Source organism: Acanthopagrus latus, chromosome 16 (assembly GCF_904848185.1).
Source record: "Acanthopagrus latus isolate v.2019 chromosome 16, fAcaLat1.1, whole genome shotgun sequence".
Lineage (NCBI taxonomy): Eukaryota > Metazoa > Chordata > Actinopteri > Spariformes > Sparidae > Acanthopagrus > Acanthopagrus latus.
In genome coordinates this window covers 12,652,754-12,679,450 of record NC_051054.1, presented here as the reverse complement: position 1 = coordinate 12,679,450, position 26,697 = coordinate 12,652,754, and the positions used below count along the sequence as shown (strand labels likewise).

The window sequence follows — 26,697 nt, the reverse complement described above, 5'->3', positions numbered from 1 at the left end:
GAGATCCGATGAATTCCATAATATCAAACCAGTTTATTTTGAGGATGCCCAAGTTGACCACTGTTACGCACCTTTTGAGGTGACAGTAGAAAAATAGATTCAGTGAAACTAAATGCAACTTAATATCAATCTACAAACATGTTTTATCTATGATACCATACAAGTACAATGTACCTGTTAGAATTCAACACAAGCAGTCACACATTTCAGATGATTGAATTAAAATTAAAAAAAAAGAAGGTGCTAAATAACACTGTACACAAAACGAGCTACATGAGATTTCAGAGAACTATTTGATGCAGGCTGGTAAGCTGGTAGAAAAGAGCTTGCATAGACATCAAAGTCACTTCTCCAATAAAAGCCCAGCCGCAGGCGGGGGAAGGCACTGACTTCTCTACAGCAAAGAGCAAAACAAGGGCTTTTATTCAATGGAACATTGTCCTGGAAAATAAAACAACTAACCCGACATGAACATGGGGAGGAATCTGGAGTTTTGCATTTTTTCCCCATGAAGCAACCTTGATGGAAAAATGATTTTTCTGCTTGGCAACTCCATCTCTGCTAAGCTCAGAGCTGATGTCTTCAGATGCTCTACATATTCCTGTTACTTTCAAAGTAAAAGGAAAACGGGGAAAGAAAAAAAAAAAAAATCTCTACAAACATGGCAATCCACGTCACCTACAACATTGAACGAACTGCCCTAATGCGTAACATTTAAGAACAAAATAGATTCTCAGACACAATCTTTATGTTTTATACCACACATTCTTAGTGAGAGTTCATGACAAAGACAAGTACACAGTGTTGTCCACTACAGTAAAAACACAAACCTTCAACAACCACTAAAATGTGATAGAAACCATTAAAAATTCATCAGAACATGTGGAACTCGATTCATTATATACAATTTCCATTGGAAAGTATGAGCCAGCAGTCGCCAACTTCTCTTCAATATAAGATTCCTTTTTTTGTTCGAAATTCATCTGCTCCTTTTCCCTTCAGCTAACATACAGGTGGCTCCTACAGTGCAACGATACTCAAATGTGAGGTTGTGTTCCAGCTGTTGGCTGTGACAGGCTTTTGTGTGTGTACTTGCAGGGTTCTGGAGCTGTGGCAGCTCTTTAACAGTATGTTTAACAGTATCAACACTGGCTACGCAGGTCCACAATTTCTGTGAGTTGACAAAATGGCGGCCTGATGTATATGCATGGTTTTAGCATTCGGCTTAAAGTGAAATTCACCTCCACCAGCCAGAAAGACTGCTGAAAATGTGTCCATACTGAACTGAACAGTCAAACAGGCAACTAACAGGGGTTGTGGGATGTGACATCATACTTAATTGAAGGTAGCTAAAACTGAATATTCCAAGCACTGATTAAGGCTTAAGATTTCATTACTTGATGCTATTGGATTAAACAGAACGAGACGGAGCTCTTGAATGCAGCCAGTCTCAGACTCTCTGATATGTACAAACAAACCTGACTAAAGATGGGAGTGTACAGTACTGAGATTGTCTAAACACCTGTGTGTATCAAAGATACCCTTGCACACAAACCACGCGCACACACACCTGTTCCAGCTGCGACAAACCCTGCAACCCTGTCTGAAAACACCAGGCGTCTGCGTCTGAGTTAGACACTCAGAGGCCGTGAGAGTTAAAGCCTGACACAATTATCAGACTGGGTTACAGGAGAGTGACGAGCTCTGATGACCTACTTCCTGTCAGATCCAGTTCCTGCTTTGTGTGACCAAGCCTTAGCCCATTTACTCATCAGCACTGCAGAACCATGGGAGGAAAACTAGTCAGGTGGATTGCTATAGGCATGCTACAGGAAGAAAGGAAATACAAGTCATGGGAGGAAAACAATACAGCCAGACGAATTTACATACGATTTTATCACAATACTCTGTCCGGGACTGGCTGCCATTGTTCGCTTGTGTAAATTGAGATTCATATCCTGCCATCTCCCCATTCTATGCTGAAAATAATAGAGAGACATCAGAACATGTGAATGTAATCTTTGTAAGACCATCAGTTCATAACTGAGCTACATCTAGTGTTGTGACCTCATCATGCAGGATTCACACAGCGTAGAGCTAACCTCTTTCCTTACAATCAAACTCAAGACCAATCCATCCCAGCAGAGCCTGAGTCATTCTCTAAACCAGCAGGACTGGGCAGGCTTGCAGAGATCAATTACAGGCATCAACAATTAACCTACAGCTCTTACTCTTTCCATACTCTGACTGTGTGATGGATAGCACAGTGTGATAGAGGTAGGACAAAAGGACAGATCCTATAAATAGCAACCACTGACCACCCTTTTTCCCTGCTCCTCTCAAACACACACACATATACGCAGGCACACAATTAGTGCTTTGCCGTCCACTGTGATGGACAGCCACTTGTCACACTTTCCCTTTTCTTAACTCAACCCCTGGTCCTCAACTGGGGTTAAAGTGCAGATTTCTTATAAGGGTAGTCAGGCTTGCTGGGTGACCTGCGGTCTCTGGCGATCTCCTCGCTGACACCGTTCCTGTGAGGCTGCTGGAGAGGCCCCAGGCCTGGTGGTTCTCCAGCAAGAACCATCTCCTCTGGGGCATCCCTGGGTCCTGTGTGCCTCTCCTCATAGCTGTCCATATTCCCACTGGGCGACCTTAAATGGCCTAGGCCATGAGTCAGGTCTGTCTCATTCGATCGCCCCCTCGAGTTGTGTCCCATCCGAGGCTGGGCCCCAGAGGGGCTGGCAAGGACTCCATCATGCCTCTGAGAGGTCATACTGAGGACATCCAGACGTAGGGGGTCTGGGGCAGTCCGTCCCTGCGGGTGGCCCTGGGACTGAGAGTCAGAAATGTATGGGGGTGGATAAGAGCTGGAGGGGGTGCAGCTGTGGCTGTAGAGGTCTGGTCCAGCAAACGATGGCAGAGGGTGAGAGGAGGTCGGGGTTGCAGGTCGGCAGGAGAAGTCATATAGGTCGGGGAACTCTGCTTGAGCCTCCAGCTTGGGCTCAGGAGCGTGTCTCTTGCAAGAGTGGCCATGTCCAGGACCGTGGCCGTGGCTGAGGCGGACAGAAGGGCAGGGCCCATGGGGCAGATGGTGGCCTGAGGGACCCATTGGGCTGTGAGGGCCTTCTCTGTCCATCTCTGCCATGTGCTGCTCCCTCAGGGACATGACCGAGACTCCCAGTGCAATGTCAGGCATGAACTCCCTCATAACAGGCTCCATGCTCATCTGCTTCAGAGAACAGATACAAATATTTGAGGTTACCAAGCAATTGAGCTATTCATGATCCCAGTCACAAACCATACTACACACATTTGAATAAACAAAACAACTTGAGGAAGTAACACAAACTCACCACTTGCCGGTCTGAAAGCAAAGCTCTGCCCATGGCCTGTGGGTTGGTGCAGTCTGGTGGCTGGGGCCGGGGCACAGAGGAGTAGTCTGAGCTGCCATGCTTGGTGGCTGCATGGCGCTGGATCAGGGTGCGGTTGCAGGGGTAGGAGAAGGAGCGGGTGGGGGTCGGCATGGGCACACGGGGTCGCCACGCACCCTTGAGCTGAGCATGGCTGGGTGTTGCAGGGGGGTGATATGGGGGAGGAGGGGGAGGTAGTGGAGGGTGGAAGCCCGCTACCCCTTCCAGCTCTGTGAACATGCTATCCATGGCTGGGCTGCTGTTTACTCGGCACCGACCCACCTGGCGCAGAGCCAGAATTGGACTCTCGTCTCCAAACCGTTCATCAGGGAAGAACTTGTAGGGGTTCTGAAAAAACAAAAACAGGAGTGCAATAATCTATATTAATTCTGGTGTTGACAAAGCACACCATATGTTTTTTTCTTTTAAAAGATTTATCCCTCTGGGTTTGTTTCAGACCTGCTGCATTACTGAGGTCTGTGTGTGCTACCACCCCCGCTAGTATCCCAGCCTTAGTCATCTTATGTCCTTATAACCCTCGGGAACAAACTCTGCTTTCTGCTAACCTGCAGCAGCTCAGTGGCTCCATCCGCCAGGCCAAACTCCCTCAGCACCCGCAGCTGCAGCTCATAGCTGACGGTGGCTCCTTCACCACAGTTGAGGGCGTAAGCTCTCTGGACCTGCTCTGTGTGCCTCAGTTCCTGCAGCCTCCGAATCATCTCCTTTACAACCGATAGCTGAGGCACTGAAAGATGCACACAAAACACACACGGACATCGATGGATTTTCCACTTAATAACAGTTTCTTTATTATCGATTTAGATAATTGATTTGGAACACCTGGGGAGCCCCGAAACAGCCACAGAACCGCTTAACATGTAAGTGTCCTTGATCATTTTGGATATTTGCTGATGTGAGTTACAGTTTTCTGTGACCATTCCTCACCGATTTTCTTACCTGGAATCTCATTAGCCACAACTGATGGCGCTGAGGAGGAGTTGCTTGCCATTTGCTGGTGGCTGATCATATGACAGCACTGAGGCACTGCGTTGTTGACCATGTAGAGCGTGTCTGGGACGTTGGACATGCGCACTAATCGCAAACGCACCAGGTCCGTCTGCTCCACCATCATTTCATCGAAGACAGACTGAGGAGAGGTAGACAGGAGAGGGCAGGTTAGACCCCAACTTCTAAAAAATAAAAGTCCTGTGTGCAACTCAAGGACATTAATAGGGTCTGCAAATTAGTTCCACTTGATTGACACTTCATCAAATAATGACTCTCTCTGGTCTAGGGATATGTTCATAAATATTCATGGCCCCGACAAGGCCTGTAAGTTATTATGAAAAAGTGTGCAAATGGACATAAATTGAATTTCAGTCAGGATGATGGAAGCAACTATTAAAAATGGTGAGTATGGATAGCAACAGCTGGGCATGGATTATTTCAGCACGTCTGAGCTATGAACAGGTCCACAAATTTCCTGCAGGCTTTTAATGGTTCGTCTGTCCTCTTCACAGAACCTCCGCTCTCTTCGATGATAGCTATATGAGACACAAATAATCCACTGCTTCCTGCATTATCTGGAAGCTCCATTAATCAGAAGTGAATGAGCCATACCTTCGCCTCTTCCACATAAGGAGAGAAGAGGCGGGGGCGCACGTAGATGCCAGCATTCTTCTGCCTTAGCCAGGCATTGGCTTTTCCCCCCTCGGCTGTGGGCAGCATGTCTGAAGGAGGGGTGCTTATCAAACCCCTTTTCAGCTGTGAACAGGGAGAAGATTGTGAATCACTGCTCAGTTTATGAAGGTCACAATGACTCAGGTCCACACAGCAGCGGAGAAAAGGCAGACAAGGAGTACTGACCGCGTCAGCCAGGACGTCACTGTTGGGAGGTAAGATGTGCTCGGTTCGGATGAAGGGCAGGAGGGGAGACAGGATCTCCTTTAGCTCCTCCACATCCAGATCCCTCCTTTTCACTCCCCTCTTGTTTACGCTGTGGGCTGTGCCGCTCAACAAGTTGGGCTCTGGGTAAATCAGGACAAGAACAGCCATTAGCAGCTTTTTAATATCATGCATATAACCATGACTATTTCTTATCTATGATTAACTTTTAATAATTCTAATGCTTCTGGCTATTTTCTCATCATTCAGTCAATTCTATTTAACAAATTATGTATAAACATTGCATTGCGTGCAAGTTGGTAGCCTTTATAATATGATGGCTAATAACCTTGACTATAAACTGTGCATTAGACAAATGTTTACTAGGTCAGAGCACACATGACCAAGGCCACTTCCTGCTGACTTGGGTAAAGTTTGGCTCCTTTTTGAAATGCTTTTATGTGTATTTTGGAGGCTCTGATAAGTGGGTAATTTCCTCAGAGCCATTAGGGGGGCTGCTCAGAGGGTAATTATAGACTGCATTATCTTACCCCTGTCTGCCATCCTCTTAATAAGCTGCTGCTCGCCCCACTTAACAACATACTTGAGAATGTCCTGTTCACTCGCCTGTGAATGAGACCAAGATACAGAGAAAGAGAGACACACAGAGAGATATAGGACAGGGAGAAAGAACGACACAAAAGTATTATTAGGACAAGGTTAGATATTGTCGAGAGCAAAACTGGGAAGCTGTAAAATGAGGTTAAGGTGAAAATGCAATATGTTCAGTCGATGTCCCGGCAAGTATCAGGTCTGGTTCGTGTGTTTGTGTGGTTTGCTTACAACACTTCACCTCAACCATCTGGTCTGACGCCAGCATAGCTTGGCAGTGCAGATGACAGCTCAGCTTTGATTAGGTTCTGGGTTTGAAGGCATTTCCCTTCAGGGAATGGTGTGTCTCAACTCTGGAGACCCCCACAGTCGCCAGTGTGCGCATGTGCATGTTTATAGTGCGTGACTGTGTCTGTGCGTATGCAATAACTGTATTTTTACCACACTAACATGGTGAATGAATCAGGCACACAGTAAACATTACAACTTTACAGAAGAAAAATGCATCTTCCACGCTGTGAGATGTCATAGAGTGACAACAGATTGATGGGTGATCCCCTGTTTCCTTACCTGTAGGTAGTCAGACTGAATCGCACTGAGAAGGTGCTCTTTGCTAAGCTCGTAGAGAACATCCGAGGTGACAACCTGACTGAACTCCTCGCAGAGGAAGTGCATGGCCTGTCTGTGGACCCATTTGGAGCCGTACGGCTGGGAGCTCCACTTCAGGATGGGTACAAGTGAGTCCAGAGACAGGCTCTCCACAACAATGTCCTCACAGCCTGAGAAAAACAAAGAGAAAGACAAGCAATTCACAACTGGAATTCAATCAAGTTTATGCGCACAAATGTATCATATCCTTAAAACATGTACATATATTGTAGGCAGAAATCTACTTCCTCATAAAAGCTTGAAAAAAAACAAAGAAATTTGATTTAAGTGAATGATTATTAGAAAACAGGCGGTAATTCAGCAGCCACTGCCAGACCTTCAGTAGTTTTGACTCAAATTCACTGACCCAGGGAGTCTCCCCCTAGTAGCCCCCACATCCTCCTCGCTGCGTTTCCTAAATCAGAGCACATACCAGAACAGCAGGCAGTGGTTTAACTCTGTAACACACCAACCCACAGAAATGCCTTTGATACCTTGATGTGTTTCAGTCTCAAGCTGCCTCCTCTTAACCGTGATGAGTAAACACAGCAGCCTGAGGAAATGTGCTGTCGGTGCACAAACACACACACACTTCCCAAATGTGTACACACTTGTGTGCCTAATTCAAAAATGCATTAAAAATCCACAGAAGGCTTAGGGAATTATGTACCTGCTGCTCTCACCATTTAAAAAAAAAAGTTTTAAAAATTCAGCCAACGCCGGCACTCAAACTCACTCTTATTTAAAGAGGGATCCGTTTAGGCAGAATTAAACTTCCTAACATCCACTAGGATTAGCATATGATTTGTTAGGGCAAGCTATCTATGCCAAACCCCAACACGCCAGAGCGTCAGCAGGCTCTCATTCTCAGCCTTTCTCTGATCAATAATGGTTAATACAAAATGGACATCCATAGATATAAAGCCAGACTGACTGACGTCCAGTTAGAGCTGCTCTGAGCTGAAACACAAGCTTGCCAACTTCCTCATTCCAGGCCATCCTGTCCATCAGCTAGTGTTTGGGCCAGTAGCGATGCTCCTCTGGGAAACTCTTATCTTAAACTAGAAAGATCTGAGCTGCCTCTCCGCCCCCAAACCACCACTTTGAAATATCCACTCTGGGAAACTGGACACCAGACTTGAGAGTGATGGCTCCAGCCTTGCTTTTGCTTTTGAAACTGGGGCTTCATATCCGTCCAAGCACAGCTCACGTATTTCTAAGATGAACATACACACCCATATAAGCAATAATAAACACACACATACATGCATTGAAGCACACACTTGTGAGGCACTTCCCCTTTCAGGCGCCTTCAGTTGTAATAGCAAGTGAGAGAAATGCAAAGCAGACACCCGCAGTGTTTTAAACGGAGGGTGGAAATCCTGCGTCGTTAAGAAGACAGATGAAGTTGAAATGTGGACCCAGGCACTTTGCCTTTTTTATCTGCTATAAACAGACTGAAAGAGGGAATGGATTCCCAGCATCTGTGCCTCCCGTCTCCACCGCCTGTCCCTGTGCTGTCTGTCTTCTTAGAAAGTGCTTTTGCTCCCGTCAGTCTTTCACCTTTGCATCTTTGCCCTCTCCTGAAAGCAGACAGAGGCACATATGCACAAAAGGCAGACAATTCCCCACTCGGGACCAGTGGCACAGGAAAGCAAACAGCTCTGCTCTGTGTTAGCCCATTAGAATTCACAGCGACAGCCAGTCTTTTAAAACGCAGCACTTTTATTATGAGGTGGAGATTAGAATCAGCATTATATCTAATACTAACCCGCCTCCCCTTCTCTCCACGGGTGGTTCACCACATTCACTGGAGCTTAGCTGACTGACAAGAATATCAACACGACAGCAGGGACAGCAACAGCCAGCTCTCCACTACTCTAACTTTGGGGGGGGGGGGCACATGCATTTTGTCTTTCTGTTATTATTTGGAGCGCTGTGTTTATGGAGCACATAGTCTCCAAAGCCACTTAAAACATCAACTGCACTCAAAGGCCTGTAAACAATCCTGTGGACGTAAATCATGCCTGATGATGATCACTCAAGGACTGGGACTTCTGTCGACACAATGCAAATGCAGGATAGTGCAGTGAATGCACTGGTCAGTCAGCGAGCATGGAGGTTGAGGAGATACTACAGTGCTCGCTGAAACCACACCAACTGGCTATCATCCCTGTGGTGCGCTTGAAAAATTAATAAGGCTTTTAATATTGGTTGCTATTTGAGTGAGATGGAGTCATAAAGGGATACACATCTTGAGAATTAATAAGGGGAGCGCAACCACTCCACAAAAACCTCCACGGGAAAGAAACTTCACACAGCCGGAGGGGTAGCAGTCGAGGAGCACACAAGGGGGAAGACACAGTGTGACAGATGAGAGGGCTGTCTCCATATGAAACCCCTGACTTAAGCCTCTCTGCTGCCTCCCAAAGAGACGTGGCAGCTACTGAAGTCTCCAGCGGTAGAATGGACCCATTTCATAATCAATTCTCAAACGCCAGGATGTTTTTGACTCTTTGGAGTTTGGAAGAGTTTTTTTAATCGAACGTGAAAGAGGAGCATAAAGGATAGGTCTCCAAAAAGGGTAAGAACAGGAAGTTGCAAAATAGACAAATAGAGGGAATTTGGGATAAAATGACACCGGGTCAACCTCAACCATCTCACCACATTCCACAATGAGGTTTCATGGGAACTGATTAGAGTGGTGCAGCACAGTGGGAGAGGGAGGAGAGGGGATAAAAATACCCTCGAGTACGGGCTTGTTGGGCGGGGGGATGGGAAGGAAGATGAGGTGATGGTGTGTGGGGATGACACTATTTGCCTGCTTGTCTGCTTAAGCTGCCAGAGTGACCCTGAGAGCGACACTAGAGCTCGAGGGCGGGAGGAGGTGTCTGACCAGCTGTGTGTATGGGGTTAGTGTATGGTTATTACATACGACTATTCAGATCACTGCACAGGTCCTGACAAAAAGTGATTGATCCTTTTCTATGTCATTTTCAAGCTTAAATAGTCATACATCCATATGCACTGAGAAAGCATGATGTACAAAATTTGTAGCAATACTGGAGTGTTAATTTGCACAGAAAACATTTGTGAAATGCTGCGATAATTTACTGACGAATCTAGTGCTACAACAGTTGATTATTTTCATTGTCGAGCTGGATACAACCGCTTGGTCTGTAAAAATGTCAGAAACTGTTAAAAAATGTCAAACAGTTTTTCCCCCAAAAGCCAAAGATGATGTCCTCAAATGTATTATTTTGTCCCCAACCCAAAGATATTCAGTATACTGCCAGAGGACCAAAAAAGAGCATAAATTTTCACATTAAAGAAGCTGAAATCAGAATATTTAGACCTTCTGTTACTTGAGCAAAATGACCTAAAACAATCAATAATAAGAGTTTTATAAATCTCTGTGTTAGCATAGCACACACAGGGGCTAAAGTGCCTCCGAGTGTGTTGTGTTTGCAGCTGCTTCACAGTAAAAGCCTTTCAGCCACAGGGAATCTGATAAAGCAAGGCACAAAGCAAGAGGGCATCACTAGAGGGATTTTACTGTAAAAAAGCTTCACTGAAGTGTTTTGACTCACAACAAACTATATTGTGTTAATTTTAAATGTGCTGAAAATTAGTGTACCTCATGTCGTGTTAATAGAATTGAAGTAATGCTGTTTTGATATCATTACACTGCCTGAGGCAGTGGAAACTGTACCCTTAAAACATTTAAGGCAGCTCATATATCCATTTCAATATCTGACAAACTAATTCCATCCTCGTGGCTCTGTGAAAGATAAGATGGTTATAGGATATGATAATAGTGTTGAGTCATCCAGTCGCTCTGGATCCACACAGTCATGACAGGCCAAATGCAGTACTTTTCATCTGCATTTGAAATACACTGCTTCAAGTATTGCATATCAAAGGTCATACTTGTATTTGGCATTTCAGCATTATTTGGATAAAGACAGCTGGAGAAGGACCAGAAAGCCACAGGCAAGAGAGAGACAATGACATGCAGCAAAGGACCAAGGCTGGAAACAAACTCGAGCTACTGGGGTAAGGATTCAGTCACACATGCTATGTAATCTACTAGGAGAGCCTGTTATCCTGTTCGAAAAGGATCTTTTTTTTTTTTTTTTAGGTGTGTCTGAAACTGGACAGTGCTCAGACATGCCACTCTGGGGGAGGTGAGAGTGACAAAGTAACCGGCTCATGTCAAGTCAAGGCTGTAACCTTTAACATGTTACTGAGGTCCTTCTGAAACAGTGGCACGAGTCAGACAGTGTCATCTGAGGAAAGACAGATCAGTAATGAAGTAGACGACCAGTGATGCGTTGCCGACAGAAGCTCAGATGCGCTGCATGTATCAGACAGTAAGCTGTCTGCCCCTGGAGACACAGACCAGCATATATCAATCTGTTACTGGCAGCCGCAGCTCTAACACCCATCACAGTCAGCCAAGCTGTTTAACACTTGCCGCTGACTGCACGGCCATATTGCACATATGCCAACATATGCACAATGTGGTTTTAAGGAAGGGGTGGAATATCAAAGACCGAAAGTGTGAGACACATTATATGGATGCATGGAGGGAGGCTTGACAAGGTAGGCTCGAGTCTGGTGAGCCATTCATTCAACAAAAAACTACCCAACTCAATCCTGAATCCACAGAAACCAAAACTATAATTATGCCAGTAAGGACTGACAAATCAATTTTGAAATTCCAGGAGAACAACATTAACAAAGATGGTACTGAGGGTTTAAAACAATTTGCCCAGGGTGAGTTGACACAATCGGTGGACACATCTGGACAGAACAGAACAATTTAACAAACTGCATTTATTGAAACATCATGAAGCTCTAATTGTCTCATATCAAAAATGTATATAAATATTTATCCAACAATAAAAGCTTTAATGGAGGTTGAGACCACAGTCCAGTATCTTTGTCTTTTACTATACTGTGACTGGACAAACAGATAATCAGACATATTGCCCAACAATACTCACAAACAGCACAAGGCATGGATAACATGGCTGTAGTCAAAAGATGTCTACAGACTACATCTCTCTATCATGTCACCTACTATTGATCTGTGAGTATGTGCATTGAGAATGTGTGTGATTATGACTTACCTTGAGCGAGCATACTGAACTCCAAGAACAGAGCGATGTGATACAGCTCCATGGCCTCCTCGGTGCGTGTGCTGGCTCCACGGCCCCCAGACACCAGGGCTTGCACCTCACCAAGGCTTCCCGCTGACGGGCTGCCCCGCAGCACCAGCCCAAGCTCCACCGCATCTGTGTACATGCAGTGGAGAATAACCTGCACGTATTTCCGTGGTATGATGGACTCATCCAGAACTATGCGGGTCGGCGTCTGCAATGTGCGCTCTGTCATTTCTTCTCCTGTGCGAATGCGCCTCTGTAAAAGGTTCCTAAAGAAAGGAGAACGTGCGGAAAGAATAGCTTTATGAGCCCGAAGGTCCTCATCTGGGGTGCCAGGGCACCCGTTGCCTCCCGAGCCCCCCGTTGGTGCTGCAGCCACAGCCCCTCGCTCATTGCAGCTCTCTATCATCTCAGAGTCTGAGGAGAAGCTGAGCAGAGCGTCGTAGTAACACATGTAGTCAAACAAGCCCTTCATATCAGCCTCCAGGGAGTTGGGTGTACCAAACTCCTCACTGAGTTGCACCAGCACATCAACGTTCTGCAGTCTGCTGTCCTCCGCTCCGACCACCCCAAACTCCCCAGTGTACAAGTAGTGAAGTAGGGCAGAGAACATGGGCACATCGATGCCTGCCGTCTCAATGTCCATGAGGACCTCTGCTCCATAGCCAGGGGATGAGGACAGCAGAGTCTTGAAAAAGGGGCAGCGGGCAGCCAGGATGGCCCGGTGAGCTGGGAAGCAAGTACCTTGGAAGATGAGGTCCACATCAGTGCAGTACTTGTGCTGGTAGAGGGCAGCTAGATCCCTCTGCAAATTTGGGGCCTCAGCACGTGCCAGGCTGGCTTGGAAGCTCAGCTCCTTGAGGGCTGCTGTGCCCTCATATTCCTCCACCAAGGCATTCGTGTCACGGACGTCCCACCCTGACAAGAGCTCCCGCATCTGCCTCGCGTGATCTGCTGAGCGGCTGGACTTCCTCCTTTTGATGAACCTCCTTTTGAGGGTCGCAAGGCCAAGGCTCTTCTTCTTCCTGTCTGTGGGCCTCTCATGACCGTGCTCCAGGCTGTATAACTTAGACTCCCAGCCATATCCCTGCTGAGAGTAGGATGATGTCCCTGGAAAGAACACACAATGCATATTAGCTTGATAAGATGAAGTCCGTGTTTAGACAAACACAAATGTATCTGCTATAAGTAAAGGAAAAAACCTCATTATTATTATTATTTTTCCAGATATTTCCTGAAAAGTACAGTTCTGATGACACATTAATTTCCTAACCCCAACACCAGCTCACTCTTCAGACCAGACTGCTAGAAACACAATCTGCCTTTAGCACCCCTGTGGTGTGGCCAGTGCCCTAAGGCCAAGAACACACTCCCCTGACCCAGCTACCAAAGCATTTGGATGTAGTTCAACAGTGGAAAAAAACAAGACAGAATCCCTTTATTTGTTTTGTTTTTGATGAAACTACAGTTCACAGACTAAGGACCAATTAGCTCCCAGAAAAGTTTGTGCTGCTTTGTTCTTCTCAATGAACTTCGGTCCATTCGAATCAATTACGCTAAATAGCAGTTGTCTTTGGCCTGAAAGACGGGACTTGTACGTCAGATCGAGCACTGCCAAGGAGATCCTCTCTGCCCGCCCCTCTCTCAGCATCCATCAGTGTGACCCAAATAGTAATCATTCTAACACTGTGAATCATCTGTGGCACAGGCCAGCTTGAACTGAGCAGCTATAAAGCTCAGAGTAAACCTCAGAGGTCTCAGGGGCCACAGAGATAATTTGGTTCCTTTAACAATACTTTCACTTGCAAAAAGAAGTCTACCACAACCTCAGAGGCAAAATTGTTTTCAAAGTAGGGCTGAACAATTAATCGAAAAAATGACTCTAAATCACTCTAACCTGAATTATTTTTTTTAATTGAAACGTTGTCACAAAAAAGCATTTTAATGAGGTACTGTAGTGCTGCAGAGTTGTCCTAGGCAACAAATCCTGTTCTCCAGATGACAGAAAAACATGGCACATCATCATCATGAATTCGATGGTTTATTCAGTGGAAATGACAACTGTGAGGCAAACACTGTCATTCTGACTAATCATGAAACGTATTGCAGCTTTAATACCTGACAAACCATTTTTAACAATATTTTCCATCCCAATTTGAAAGTGAAATAAAACAAGATTATCTACAGACTGAATCACAGTGTTTGTTTCCTCTGGGTAGAAAACACTCACATAACGCATTAGGTTTCATAAAATTGAATTGTCTTTTTTAAAAGATGCTATTTCAAGGTACATACATCCAAGTACCGTACTCTAAAATGCATGCCATTAACCGTTAGGCCACACATGGACAAGTTGCAGCCAGTGTGTGTGATAAAGAGGCACCAAGCTAAGACACTTTTCACTCTTTTTATACATCGTCTCATCCCAGTTGGTGTCAAATTTACACCATTTAGATGTCGTGATGTATTGTTTGATTATCGTGGAATCACAATGTCATATGACTATCATTATCCTGGGCATATATACACACATATACACAAACTAATACAACCTATATGTCAGACTTGTTATACAGAAACATTCTAGCTGTAATACAGCAGTGTTCTCTTGACAATAACATCTGCTGAAATTGGACTGCAACTGTCATGGCATTCAGCAGAAAATGTGACACTTAAACAAGCGGCTTATAGCTGGTCAAAGGGACCATCATGATACCAGATTAGCTCCCTCCTGACTGGTAGCCAGCAGCCTTATCATGATCATGTCACACCACCAGCACACATCAAATGCTTCATGTGATTTTCGTTAACCACCCACATTGGACACATGTTTCTCTGCTCTTCATAATAGTTCATGACATCCATATGGTGGAGAATAGTAGATGCATTGCGTATTGCTTTTTAATGCCTCTCTGTCCATTGTATGAGTCAATAGTCCAGTTCAAGAGCTCTCATGCACAAAAATATTCACCTCTTGCACGATTAGTTGCCATGGAAGCAGGTTAAGCTCATCTAAAGTGTTAGTTTGGCGATGCGAGACCCCCAGTGTTTGTAGCAGGGAAGCACAGTGGCAAATTAGGCTCAGGAATACAGTTTTAACTCGTCTCGTCAGTTCAGAGGAGAGAGGGAAACTCGGTAATTTGGTCACCTAAGGGATGTTTTATCATTCGCTGACTGAAAATACAAAATCATCCAACAGAGCTGACGTTGTGCTATCACGACATTTGTAATTACACCACTGCTAAAATGAAATACGTACCTATAAAAGTCTGCTGTGCCTGTGCATTTCCCCCTATGCGTGGGGAGCATGAGTGTGGATAGCTGGATCCATTGGCACCCATCCTCACTGCTCTTCACTTGCTATCCGGGGGTCCCCCCTCTTGCTGAGTCATTCTGCTCAGACAACGTTATTCCTCTCAATCTTCAGTCGTGGGTCAGGCGCGGATCCTCTGAAGTGTCCTCAGAGCCCCGGGCCCAGCCTGCCATGCCTGGAGGGGTGGAGATGAAAGAGGACAGAAGGAACAGTAAGAAAGATGTTTAAGTCGAACAGTGAATGTTTTTTTATTCTAAAGCTGCTGACTAACATCTCACAGGGATTACAACATGATGAGTTTGAACTGTTTGTCAAAGATAATGAATGGCCAGGGGTGTCGACGTTAAGGAAGCTGAATAGAGGGGCCTCTATTACTATCTATCACACTATTTCAGGCACATTGATTTCATTGCAATCATGAATCATCGCTGCCTTAGCAATTTTACAGGCCCTAAAAATTGAGTGTTGAGGTTTTCTGAGTCTTCATCTGAAGACTTTGTGTTCAGGCTCCTATCTTTAATCTTCTTTGGTGACTTGAGTTAACAGACACTTCCTCTGCTTAGCCCTCAGGAAACACCGACTGGCAGCGAACAACAGATCTAAGGCAGATGTACGCAATGTTCAGAGGAAGGTAAAACACACTCTGCCCTTGCCCATCTTGTCCATTATAAGAGTGTTAACATTTGAAGTCTGACAAATATTTTGCATGTTTTTTCCAGTTCAGTGTGTTTATATCTATGCCGTGTATAATTATAGTGTGATTTTAATGAAAAATTAATTGACCAAAGTAATTTCAATTAGAGCCAAGCAGCTTAGTATTACATTCTCATTTAATTCCAATTAAACAATCACCAACCTAGTTTTCAAATGTTGGATTTCTATTAAATTCATGTCTGTACAATCAGACAAAGCACTGCATCATAGCTATGATGACTTGTAGTTTTTGAGTGAAACTCTTCTGAGTGCTTAAAAGCAGTGTGGATGGAAGATGTCATGTGGGAATGGAGCCTTAGTATATTTTATGTGTCAAAGGGGAGGGTAACATGACAATATAGATGATGCAAACGTGTCTAGCTTCAGAGATTTTGTCATGTATTTAGACAGTGGTTGCTTAATGCATTACATTAGGCCACTGTGGGCGATGTCGCATTGACAAGGCAGCTTTATTGCAATATTGGACTTTTTTAGTATGATCTCTGCATCACTGTGATGAAAATACTGTCATGGGGCTAAATGATTTGCAAATAAAATATACGATTGTGATTATTTTGACAGATTTTGTGACAATTTTGCAATATGATTCATGCACATATCAGGAGTAACAACAAAAGGGAAAATGGTCATTTTGATCAACACATGGTGATTTTTGCTTGTTCAGTTATCCACAGAATATGATTTGTGGGCTGGGGCATCTCTGTTCACCACGCTGTATGTGATATCGATATGTTGGTGATATTCCAAGAACGTCATAATTAATGTAGCTCCAGGAACATGATTTCAGAAGAGCAACGAAAACTGCATCAAAAGTGAGAGATCATGGTTGAGTGGCTTTACAAGCAGACATCACTATGGAGCCCAGCATTCATATCTTGTTTGGAACCTACTGTTACATACAGTTTGGGTTTAAATAAACCCTTTCACAACATTGAACAGATGGCTGAGAGGACAACTTCTCTACGGTGCTCATTTTTCTGGTCTTTTTCTGCCGAGTCACTAAACAATGACTTCAAAAAAATGATTGGTCAGTGTCAATGATTGTCCTGGGGCAACGTTCATCACGATGTTCCAGAAACAATGTCCAATGCAATATCAGATTGTGCACTGCACCATTATCACTATAGATTGTGACACTTTACCATGATATTTCGATCAGTTGTTCAGCACTAATTGATTATGTATTTAATAACTGAATAAGCCACAGACATACACTTCCATTTTAACAGTTATGAGTATTAAGTTATTACATGACTTCTGAATCTCGCTCTCATATTATATATATATATATATATATATATATATATATATATATATATATATATATATATATATATATATATATATATATATATATATATATATATATATATATATATATATATATATATATATATATATATATATATATATATATAGGGTTGGTAATTCTACTGGACTAGACTAGACCAGATTTTAAGGCAGTCATTAATCTATATGGCTCATAATAAGACAGAAATCACTGTGTGACTGAGGTGAGCAACTGCAAATGGCTCCATACAGCCATTTTTTCCCCTTAGCCTATTCTTGCCAGCCACAGCACCCGTCAAGGTGCCCTTAGTAACTTTTCTGCTCTCTCCTTTGTACTGTCACGGGCTACCATCGAAAAGAAAACAAGGCACCTCATTAATTAAGCATACTTTCCATCCATCAGGCTATTAATTATAAACTAACTATATGTGGCTTTTGCAAGTGGATTATTTTGATTATTTCCCCAAGAAGTTTACAATTTTCCATGTAACTGACATTTTGGGTAACTTTGGATAAATATGCCCTTTTCTAAACATTATCAAGAGCTGTGGGAATGTAATCACAATTGCTATGCACCTTTAAATAACTCTATATTTAAAAACAAAGACGAAAACATCCATATGTACATGCACATACTGTCTCCTACGTGAGACCAGACGGAGAACTGGGATGTGATGGGGGATCCGTTTTGTCTCGGCCTGCCAGTTTTTTCTTGCCTGCCATACTAATAAATCATCGTGTCTGCCCCTGTAGAGCAGCACTTCACAGCCTCCCATGGGTTCAATGGAAAACCACAGCCTCTTACTCCACACAAGCAGTCACATTGGAGCACTCCAATAAAAATGTTGGTTGATCTTTATTTCATTAGACTGCCTTAAATAAGCCCCATCTTCATAGGGAATTCATTTGGACAAAATTAGAAATTGAATTTGAATATGTAGGAGAGAGAAGGAAGCCCCTGAGATATATACTGTCTTGTTTATAAAAGGAGGTGTGGGTGAGGGAGGAGAGCGAGGGGCGGGTTGAGGAGGGCGGGGGGGGGGGGGGGGGGGGGGAGGAGTCCTCAAAGGAGCACAGCGCAGGCAGAATAAAACAAAGCAAACAACACATCAATTGAACAATACTCTGACTCTACGCGCTAGGCACAACTCGCAGCTTTAACTCGTTCAAATGAGCAAACCTAATTTAACTTCAGCTGCAGTGCAGAATTCCAAAAGCATAATTTAGGACAGCTATTTCCTTGAGACCTGACTCACACCGTTCAGTGAGAAGCATCTCTGTCATGATCTCTCTGATGTCGAACATTCAGACACTTTCCTGCAGTTTAGACTGTGTGGTGCTCTGTTGTGCTCTGGCTGGGAGCAGAGGAGGGCAGTGCCACAGACAGGAAGGGGGGAGGCAGACGCCGGGCGAGCTGGACTATACGTCCCTAATGAGAGGTGACAGGAGACACTCCCTGCCCCCCACCTATCTCCCTCTCTTTCACTATGCACATACACAAACATATGCAACCTTTCAACTGCTCACCTTGCCTCAGTTGACAGTTATATTCTATTTAAATCAGTCACTTGTGAAGGTTTAAAAGACAGTATCCCAGCCTCCCACAGAACATTATCATACAAAAAAGCTTGGCACAAGAATGGGACCGATGTATTATTCAAATGACAGTCAAAGCACTTTATCAATCATTTATGTGGATTTCCTCAGCATGGCTGAAAAAAATGGAAGCTTTAGGTGGGTAACTGGATTTCCTTTCCTGTCAGAAACCTTAAATTTCAACAGCAGGTTCTTATAGTTTGAATGCAGGTTTTCAGGGGGCATCCCCTTTAACCAAAGCTCCGCTAATGAAACACGCACAGCCAACACTTTGAATCAAAGTGACAGCAATAACGAAGCCGTGATGGCACGACAAGACTTCAACAATCAAAAGTGATGAAAAGAATTACTTGGGCAGTGTAGCAGTTGATTGAGAGATTCATATTTCTGGCACAAAGAAACCCCAGTGCTGTTCTCTGTTGGTCTCACTGTGAATGCGGTGAATGAAATGATGAAATGACGAAATCACCACCTTTTGATAAGTAATCTTTGTTGTTAGACTCAATGATGCAGACCCTAATCTTCAGAAGAGCAATCACTATGCCAGTATCACAGGCAGGCCTGACTGAAAGGGCAGCAACTCTCAAAAACAGCTTAACATATCCCCCAAACACATCGCTGTCTAAAATTACACAGTGGCTGCAAAGTGCTCTATGTCAAAGCTCTCAAATGCGCAGCTGCTCTTCAATATAATGTCTTCAAGAGGGATTATTTATTAGTCCATTGCTGGCATGCTGTTATCTCTTGAAGTGCCATCACTCTTATCCCAGAAGAAACGTTGATAAATTACTTTTTCTCCTCACGTACAAAGAGTATAAATATGCAGGCCCTGTCCAGTTCAAATAAAAAGTACAATCAAATTATGCCAACTCATCCTCATGTTTATAAAATGCTTTCGGAGAATACAACAAAAGTTTTGCTCTGACAAAAGCTGTTAAATGACCTTAGAGGGAAGAGATGGCTATTATGTGCTTTGCTAACCAAGCTGGACCAAAATACTGCTTCAAACAGTAATTATAGACTGTTTGCCTCTTTGGATATTTGATACAATCAGAGGCGCTCTAAAAAGGGTCATAATAAGCAACGAAGCAGTGAGCAGAAACCAGAACTTTCTGACGGTGACCTCCACGGTATTGATGTGTCTGCACACATCCGATGGCAAGATGTGCGAAGGGAATATGGGCCGCAGGTGGAGAGAAAAGAGAAAGAAATACACAATAATGATGTCATATTTTGCCCGAAATTATAGCTGGGGAGATGAGGTTTCATTGGCCGAGCGGACTGCTTACCTCTGCGGCGCTTTTGCCAATCGGGTCAATCAGTGTAACAGTTAATCAGGCCATTCGACTGATCACAGTGTGTGCCAGGAGAGCTACAGGAAACTACAGGAATCAGAACCGGCTAGAAACAGCAACGCACTGAAATGACAGAGACGGATACAGGGAACAAAAGTCCCTACAATGATGACTCATGGTGGGCAGCCCCTGGATAAGCCTGTGTCAACCAACAATATGAACCATAGTGCTACATATTTGACATTTACAGACTACACTGTTGGCCTGTTGTCAGCTGATTATAATTTTGTAGTCAGGAAGGAATGATCTGCAAAAACAAAAAAGGTGAATGTAACACATTATTGTCAGCAGCAACATCTTTTTTCCCCCTTTTCTTTCTTTTTTTTTTTGGAGCTCTGGTTGAAAACATGATGACACCAGACGTGACAAAGACGGTCCAGTGAACAGAGCCAGCTTTCCAATAAAGACATGTTAAGTGTGCACACACTAATGACTGTGCAAACACAGCCTGGCAGCCAATGTCCAGAGAATGAATGGCAGCCCGGGAAACAATAAGTGCTTATTTTAAGTGAGCTGTCAATGCTCCTTGTTGAGTTCTCCCTCCAACTGGCCAGAGTAAACAGCATTCAGGCCAAAGTCCAGCTCATTCAGCTACTCTGTGGCAAGTACTTGCAAGCTCATGGCCTTTCATGCCAGTCATGGACTTCTGAGCATGTACCTTCAATAATTACATGTCATTACAGGACCCCTGGAGCACTGACACAAATACTTAACCCGGTCAAATGACAAACCTTAATACCAAAGAGTGCAGTGAACACACCTTTTTGCTAAGGAAAAGACAGGAAGACACGCTATCAAGGGGGATGCAGGGTGTGCAGAAAGCTGAGTCCACGCAGAATTTTAGTGAGATTATCACAGGATTATCACAGTGTGCATATGGCTCCTCACTACTTAAAACACACGGTGAAACCAACCAAATATTATAAACATTGATGGAGAAACCTTTCGAGAGAACAGTGCAAACATGTTTCTTTTGGGTGGCTGAAGCAAAAAAAATAATGGAGACAGTGACAAGACAGAGACAAGACAGAATATCTGCACATTTCAGATGGAAACCTGCAAGTGTGAACGATTGCTGACCTCTGCATGTAAACTGCAAAATACCTCATTTTAGGACATTTTAATTTTTAATGCAATTAAACCCCTTGTGCCACAGACTGCGTGTGACAGGCCACATTGTTGCCATAGCACAACCCATCAACAACTATCTGACACCGAGGCAAATAAACAGCAACATGTAGGTGTATCTGCAAAGTGAAAATGCACCTTCACTGCCCAACTTTTCCATCGATCTGGCCTCACACAGACAAAAGAAGTGTTGATATGTGCAGCCCGTGCACACAGAAATCCATCATTTGCGATGGCTTTGTTAGCGCTACGTTAACGCGGAGCTATTGTTGCTCTTTGGGCTGCTGCTGCTGCTGGGCTATCGATGCAAAGCGGAAGCCTCGGTTAAAAGAAAAGTGCCTGTAAGAGGAAAAACCAAGTAGGTTGTTTGTCTCAGCTGATAAAAATGGGAAGTAGCGTCCAAATATTTCCCGACAGCCCAGCAAGAGGAGTCATATTCACCACAGCCCTGTAATTAGTAGCATATCCTCAGAGGCTAGGGTAAGCTATCTCCGCTGTGTCGCTTTGACTTTACCCCCTCGGAAAACAGCAATTTACTTCGAGCAGGATGCGACGCAACTGTTGAAAAGCGAGCGGTCAGAAGGTATTTACCAGAAAGTGGAGGGCTCCGTGGGCAGTATTTTTCTTCGTATCGCCCCGTAGTTAGAGCAGCACTCCGACCCAAGTTGTCCCTGGCAGAGGGAGAAAAAATGCAGCTCAACACCTTCTTTTTCCAACTCTGCTCATTACGCACGGCTCGACGTCAGCGTCCACATTTGATCCCTAATGTGCGATAATTCCCACTTGCGTCGACTTTCCGGCCAATTTCCAGCATTTACCTCGACTGAAAACTAAACCCGGACCGTTTTTATTCGCGGTTCGGTTCGGTATTTCCCCATAGTAGCACAACGCCTTGTTGGGTGGCTGTTATGGCCTATCCCAATGCAAACCGTACCAAGCCAGCTGGGTTAAGAAAAGGCGCTTCCGGCCGTGAGTTTCAAAATAATACATCGGTGCGCTTCAATGTGGCATTGAACAATAAGATACATGTCCGGTAAAAGACGTCTCGGTCATATCCTCGGTGTTCTGATTTGGCTCATTTCGACAAAGATCTATAGGGAAATCGCAGGAATGTCTGTCATTAGATAAAGTTAGCTTGTCCTGCGCCTCTGTGGCGCCTTTAGTTTGGAGGCATAATAACCTTATTTCCTGAACCTGCTCAGCGCGACAACTTGACGCCTCCTGGTCAAAAGGCGCATCAGTTTTTGGCCAAAAACGCATTTGCGCGCGTCCTCTAGCGGTGTGTTTATAGCAGTGGGGATTAAGTGGGCTTCGTGCATGTCACAATATTAAATCAGCCTTCTTTCACGTTTTCATTTCGAGGAAAATATCATTGACCGTGCAGAAGTCTAAGTGAAGTTACACATTCAATGCGTAGTTTGATTTAAAAAGTGCATAATTCCCTAATGAAGCACCACATTTCTTATTATTCATCATTTCATAATGGACAGTCTATGTTAAAATACTGTAATGTAGAATATAACAAGAATTCAGGCCATGACTATTTATATTAACATTTAAAACCCTTTATTCTACATACACCATGCAGCTAGAGCGACACCACTACACTGTTTTAAGTGGTAGAATACTTTTGTATTGCAATATATGATGTGAGAGTTTCTCAGTGAAGTAGTTTAATTAAATGTTACAGAGGCTATGGTGTTAAAAGTTTTTTATTATCAAAAGCTTTGAGGCTGTACATTTGGTTGAGTGAAGTTCTTCTGGCCTCCTGTCGAGGGCGCCACAATACATCTAATGTGGGCCAGAATACCACTAAGCTTTCTTCTTTTAAACAGTCATCCTTGGACTCCAAGGTCGTTCTTGCAGCTTTGCTAGAAAAAGAATCCTGAAATTTTATACATTCATAATCCCCCGAGACTGGTCACAATAACATTCAGAATAAATGGGATGACGGTGCAGAAATTACAAGTAAAATCCAACTGAATGTGACTCATACAAGACCGAACCCAAGCCTTGAATGTTGCTGACCAGTAGATTCGAAAATGAAGTACATTAAGCATTTAATTTTAGGTTTATTTAAGCATCCTGCCCTGTAATCTGCCAAAGTCGGGGGAATATGAGTCACCGATTCAGAAAATTGGGTGACCCTGTTCTTATTAAGTGTTATTTTATGTAATAAGATGATAAAACCCTTATTTATTTATTTATTTATTTATTTATTTATTTATTTACTCTGGATGATTTTCTGCTGGTGGTCACATTTGGTTCTAACTTCCTTTTTAAAAAATATTTCCATCTTCAATGCATGGCATATTTTTTTCCCAGAACAATTTAGCTGTTATATACTTGCCTATATATTATAGACAAGCCTGTTCAATAAGTCAGTTCAAATCTAAGACTTTTGCTGTATTCATTAACAAAAATAAATGGAATATGAACATTTGCACAATCTCTCAAAATAAGAAATTATAATAAGCGTGCTGAAAATCATAACTGTTTAGCGTAAGGACTCGATATTACATTTGTTGAAAGTTTAAAATGTCTGCTCTTGGCAGATTTTACTCATTTGTTTTTTGCTAATATGAGTAACGAGTCACTTATACAGTTAGTGTTATATGAAAACTATTTCTTTATCGTAAATATATATGCAATAGGCAGCACAAGTGCTTGGTCCATATTAATTGTAGTTTTAAAACAAATTAAAATTAAAGTTTTGCTTGTCGTTGTAATTTAAGTGCAGCAACTTTCATAGTGTGAAATCACTATTTTGTAAGTTTTTAGTTTTTTTTTCTATTAAGTTCATTATAACATGGTGTCTCACAGAGGAGGCCAGACTTCTTATCCTTTTGAGAACTTGGTCATTTTGTTTACATGAGTGTCTCTGGCCTGTGGAAGTAACTCCTCCCAGTAACAGTAGTGGGAATAAGATGAAAGTAGAGACTATCTGTTAGTATCTCACAGGATATGGGGAGATATTTCCACAGAAACATTTCCGTACAGTAGCAAAGAGACGCTGTGAGAGCATAAAGATGTTCTCCATCCTTAGGAGGCCCAGGCTGAGCCGGTTGATGAAAGCCACTCAGCAAACTCACAGGTCAACCATCTACAGCAAGCCGCCGAAGGAGAGAATCGGGCCAGTGGTAGGACTTAATATCTTTGTTAATAATTGTATAATAGTAGTAGTATGGAGATATATTCTTGGTTGTTTGAGTGTCTCAGCAGCAGGGACTTAAGGAATTAACTTTTTTTTTTTTTTACACATGTTACATGGATGCTGAACCAAAATGTATGTAAAATGTGTCATAATAGATACAATGTTGGGCAAACAAATAGTACAAACAAATAAAAGTCAGCATCTGCCCTTTTTCACTTTATTGCCTCTAATGTGGGGAACTCAAGCGAATGTTGCTCCCCAGCCTGCAGAGTGGGAGAGATGTTTTATTCATTTCTTATCCATAAGTCAGTGTGAAGCTCTGGCCTCTGTAAAGGGATCCCATGATGGAACGGCAACATAGCGGCCAGTGTTTATGCCACGATAAATCTGTTGATCTGTCCTCTGGGACAGGCACAGGGGCTTTTGCAAAAGCCCGGCTCAAGTTAGGAATGAGAAAGTGCAGAGGGACACAGGGAATATCATGGAAGATTGATATAAATGGTGGCTGCTGATATAGCCCTGGATGAGTCACTGAGATCGGGACCTCTCTGTTGCTAGATTTTTTCCATCCGATCTTTTAGCTGATGACAGGAGAGGGTTGACAGCTGTAATAAGAGGTGCATAAAATATCATACTTCATGCTGTCATTTAATTGTGCTCTAAAGAACTAAAAGTCTATTAATGTCTGGACTCTCTTACAGCAATCTGTCTTTGCCATGTGTGTGTTTGCTGTGACTCTCTTGGGTCCTGCTGGATGGATCATGCATCACATCCCAATGTACCGGCAGAGATCACCTCCCCAACCATGACTTCTGCATTCAGGAAGACATCCACGTACCGTGATTGTGTGTAGATCTTTGATATGTATAATGAGGGGATGTACAACTTCATAATCAATGTGTTTCCCTGCATAAAGACTTAATATGATATCTGCTGTGGTATGTTTTATTTCTAACAGTGTGATAAAAAAGTTGTCATACTTAAGTAAAAGAAAAGATATCGTGCTACAATATTTATTTGGCTAAGGGAAACTCACGTATACTAATAGAAATTGAGTTAAGGTCTTTCTTGGAGTAAATGTGCTTAAGTATCAAAAGTACAATTCAAAGTAAATTATACATATATTTACAGTGTACTGGGGTAAACTGAATATTTAACTCACTACTCAGCTCTTTTTTTAAAGAATCATCAGGGTTAGGTTAATGGGTTAGTTCATTTTTAAAAAATAAGTGTTTTCAAATGTTTCACTTTTGCACTAATGCAGCACATAATCTTAAAAGCAACTTGTAACCAGTGTTTAGTGGAACAGAATTACAAAACAGAAGAAATTGGAAATATTCAAGTATAGTACAAGTACCTCAAACTGTATGTAAGTACAGGGCTTGTGTAAATATACCTTGCCATATTCAATCACTGATTCACACACACACACACACACACACACACACACACACACACACACACACACACACACACACACACACACACACACACACACACACACACACAAATTCTATACAATACCTAAAATGGCAGATACTATTATAAATATTAAAGAAAACTCATATGAAACTAGTTTAGCTCTTAACACAAATGAAGGCTTCAGTTTTCCACATCAGGCTTGTTTATTCTGAATATTCAACTTTGATTGGCTTCTTGACTATTTGTGATGTCACAAATCACACTCGTGGGCCCGCCTCTAAAATCAGATTTTCACTGAGAGCAGAGAAAATATACAATTTCTGCGATGAATGTGAAAACAGCAGTCTAGAGTCAAACTCTGCACATACATCATTCCACGCGGCGAAGCTCAAACATTTGACTGTAGGCTCAAGAAGAAAAAACAAATTGTTGCCTGGCGGGGGGACTTTAATATTTGCCACAACACAGAGCGTAGGAACAAGCGAGGGGGTCACTCGGGGTGCTGACTGCAGTGACAGGATGTTGCTCCCCATCAGCTGGAGATGAGATGGAAAAACTCCAACAGCTCTTGGCTCAAACTATACTGGGAAAGGTCTGTCTATGCTTGAGACACTGAAGTCTGTTTATATATATTTCAGTTGCAGTTTGCTCCAAGAAAAAGGGTGCAGGACTTGACTTAGATAATGCTCAAAGTGGCACTATGTAGTTTTGAGGAAGAAATTCAAATACATTACTTATATATTTACAAAATTAATGAGGTAACAGTACAAGTTCAGTACTGTTTTGTTCATAACTGAATAAACAAGCTGTTCTCAGAAGATAAATAGGTCTACAGAACACGGTGGCAGGGTCCGCCAAATATAAACAGAGTTAAACAGTATCAGTTCAGTAACAGTTCAGTCTAAATCTCTTCCTCAGAGCTACACAGTGCACCTTTAAATGATGCTGTACAAGTACATTCATAGATTAAAAGGGTGGGCTTTCACTGTGATGTGCT

At 43.1% G+C, this 26,697-nt stretch overlaps 2 protein-coding genes across 4 annotated transcripts; one reads left to right on the top strand and one right to left on the bottom strand.

The window, feature by feature from the left end:
- Nucleotides 1-13: 13 nt before the first annotated feature.
- Nucleotides 14-22,083, bottom strand: btbd7 (BTB (POZ) domain containing 7). Of its 3 annotated transcripts, none has more exons than XM_037071314.1 (11): nucleotides 21,716-22,083; nucleotides 14,988-15,216; nucleotides 11,696-12,838; nucleotides 6,483-6,691; nucleotides 5,852-5,927; nucleotides 5,283-5,443; nucleotides 5,037-5,180; nucleotides 4,374-4,563; nucleotides 3,983-4,161; nucleotides 3,360-3,764; nucleotides 14-3,235 (listed from the first exon to the last, which is right to left on the bottom strand). In XM_037071314.1, the coding sequence occupies exons 2-11, from the start codon at nucleotides 15,067-15,069 to the stop codon at nucleotides 2,456-2,458; spliced, it is 3,369 nt and encodes a 1,122-aa protein (XP_036927209.1). In that variant the 5' UTR covers nucleotides 15,070-15,216; nucleotides 21,716-22,083; the 3' UTR covers nucleotides 14-2,455. The 3 variants fall into 3 exon arrangements, with proteins under 3 accessions (XP_036927209.1, XP_036927211.1, XP_036927210.1); XM_037071316.1 differs by having other exon boundaries at nucleotides 14-3,232; nucleotides 21,716-22,082; XM_037071315.1 differs by lacking the exon at nucleotides 21,716-22,083 and adding an exon at nucleotides 19,931-20,071.
- On the top strand, nucleotides 21,382-25,207 carry si:dkey-85n7.8 (COX8 domain-containing protein). The gene is made up of 3 exons (XM_037071318.1): nucleotides 21,382-21,482; nucleotides 24,171-24,264; nucleotides 24,980-25,207. Exons 2-3 carry the CDS (start codon nucleotides 24,193-24,195, stop codon nucleotides 25,085-25,087), a joined length of 180 nt encoding a protein of 59 aa, XP_036927213.1. The 5' UTR covers nucleotides 21,382-21,482; nucleotides 24,171-24,192; the 3' UTR covers nucleotides 25,088-25,207.
- The last annotated feature ends 1,490 nt before the right edge of the window (nucleotides 25,208-26,697 follow it).

Coding starts and splice junctions, on each gene's coding strand:
- btbd7 (XM_037071314.1), bottom strand. CDS start 15,069: ATGGGTGCCAATGGATCCAGCTATCCACACTCATGCTCCCCACGCATA. Junction 5,444..5,851: donor TAAGAGGATGGCAGACAGGG/GTAAGATAATGC, acceptor TGATTTACCCAG/AGCCCAACTTGTTGAGCGGC. Junction 3,765..3,982: donor GAGCCACTGAGCTGCTGCAG/GTTAGCAGAAAG, acceptor TTGTTTTTTCAG/AACCCCTACAAGTTCTTCCC.
- si:dkey-85n7.8 (XM_037071318.1), top strand. CDS start 24,193: ATGAAAGCCACTCAGCAAACTCACAGGTCAACCATCTACAGCAAGCCG. Junction 24,265..24,979: donor AGGAGAGAATCGGGCCAGTG/GTAGGACTTAAT, acceptor ACTCTCTTACAG/CAATCTGTCTTTGCCATGTG.